Here is a 1905-nt window from a genome sequence, read left to right on the forward strand (position 1 = left end):
ACATCATGTTGATGAAACATCATCATGATGAAAACATCATGTTGATGAAACATCATCATGATGAAAACATCATGTTGATGAAACATCATCATGATGAAAACATCAGCACCAACATGATATTATAAGCAAAACGGAAGTTCTGAAAAATAAAAAATAAAAAATACTTTTGATGATTTTATGTTTTTTTAGAACCGTCAAAACCATAAGAAATACCCCAAAACGCAAATTTTGTTTGGCGGAATCGGAAAGAGCACGTCATTGATAATAGGCCCCGTAACTAGTGCGGAACATCCTTATAAACTAGCACCAAAACTCCAACAAAACACCAGATTTTAGCCAAAATTACGTTTCCCACCGTTTTTGTCCGGCTCCTAAGTAAGGGCCGGTACGACTATTTTCGTTGGCTGCTTTCGAAAGAGCTCGTCAAAGAATATCTTTTGAGCCTGAGAAATATAAAAAAATTCGAATGGGAAGTCGGTCGTTGGTGGCCTGTAAAAGGTTAAAAGTCGTAACTCAAAAAACACTAATTATAGGCAAAATTTGAATAAGGAGTTGAAATATTGCAATTCCACTGGCAAGAACGGATTCTTGAGGTAGTTTTACGTGAAGAGCAGTGGTCGATTGTTGTCCCGGATAGTCCTAGCTCCAGAAAATGCAAATTTTCGACATTTTAGCCAAAACACAAAATAAAACCTTCAAAAACTTCAAATACTGATATCTCCGGAACCCTTTGAGCTACATCGCCCAGAAAAACCAGGCAAAGGGGTCTTATTAGGGACTAACTTTGGGGGACAGAGCCAACAAATGCGGAGAGGGTCGATGTGAATCGTAAAAATGCATGCTGAATTGTCACCAAAATGACCATTTTTGCTGTTTTTTGCCCCTGGAGACCCCGGGGGCAGCGTAAGACGGTTCCCATGGCCAACACACGTTACTTTGGTCCTTTTCCTACAGTTTGGCGGTGAGAGAAAAAAAAAGTACGTTGAAGAACACAGAAACCCCAAGATTTGGGCATTTCTCTGGAAACGGTGTCTTTTACCTAATATCGACCCCTAAACTTCACCTAGTCGTAAAACCGATAGCTGCTTCGGATTCCCCAGCTCATTTTACTTTGAAAACCACTTTGATTTTGGCCAGAACTTGCCATGGGCGAGATTTAATGAGATTTTTCGTTTTTACACGAAAACAAGCAAAAAGTGTTAGGCGAAACTTGCGCCTCTTGCCGTTTCACGTAGGGATGTCCGATCGGGTTCAAACTTGGATATGTTGTCTAGGGGAATAATACGAACCTCAGAAAAAAATTCAGATTTTTTGCGAAGGGTCGATGTTGCCCCTCGTTTTTCTTAAAAAAAGCTGCTCCATGTCATCGGGCAGGACGTAACATACGAGTACCTCAGGGGGGCACCCGTCGGGCTGCTCCTCGGGGCGTTAGGGATCGTACACAAACCACGTGACGGGTTTTTGGTGGACTTTGACCACCCACCTCCTTTACTAACCTGACTGAACTGGAGCGCTGCGACGAGCAGGCAGGCCAGGACGGTGGTCTTCATGACGGTGTTCATGGTGAATCAGGTGACTGTGTAGGTGTGACTGAAAACGGTGGCTTAATATGCAAACTCAAACTGTTCCTTATAGGAAAGTGCACCATCATCTCATCCACTCAGGCACACTCCTGCGTCAAAGAAGTCGAGTGCTTTGGTCCTCATTTAGATTTTAATCGATTTTAATCTTTTGTATTACAAAGGTGGACACTGGTACTAACATACTTAACATTTTGCGGTACCGTAATACTAAGGAGCATTTTTTAAAAAATACTAAGCAGTTTCGTCATGAGAAACGTTTATTTTTGGTATATAGTAAAAGTGTTTTAAGTAAAGCTTTTGTCGGAGGGTGTGGAACTGAAAG

General features: G+C 41.6%; 2 protein-coding genes across 2 annotated transcripts in view; one reads left to right on the forward strand and one right to left on the reverse strand.

The window, feature by feature from the left end:
- LOC113213493 (uncharacterized) overlaps positions 1-1641 on the reverse strand; it is a 16714-nt gene extending 15073 nt beyond the window's left edge. The window contains exon 1 of the mRNA XM_026432581.2: positions 1497-1641. Coding sequence (XP_026288366.2) covers positions 1497-1562 — 66 coding nt within the window. The 5' untranslated portion in view covers positions 1563-1641. The remainder of the gene's footprint in view (positions 1-1496) is intronic.
- LOC127750466 (uncharacterized) overlaps positions 1-1905 on the forward strand; it is a 148166-nt gene that overhangs the window by 116189 nt on the left and 30072 nt on the right. The window lies entirely within an intron of this gene.

Source organism: Frankliniella occidentalis, unplaced genomic scaffold, assembly GCF_000697945.3.
Source record: "Frankliniella occidentalis isolate FOCC.00 unplaced genomic scaffold, Focc_3.1 Scaffold193, whole genome shotgun sequence".
Lineage (NCBI taxonomy): Eukaryota > Metazoa > Arthropoda > Insecta > Thysanoptera > Thripidae > Frankliniella > Frankliniella occidentalis.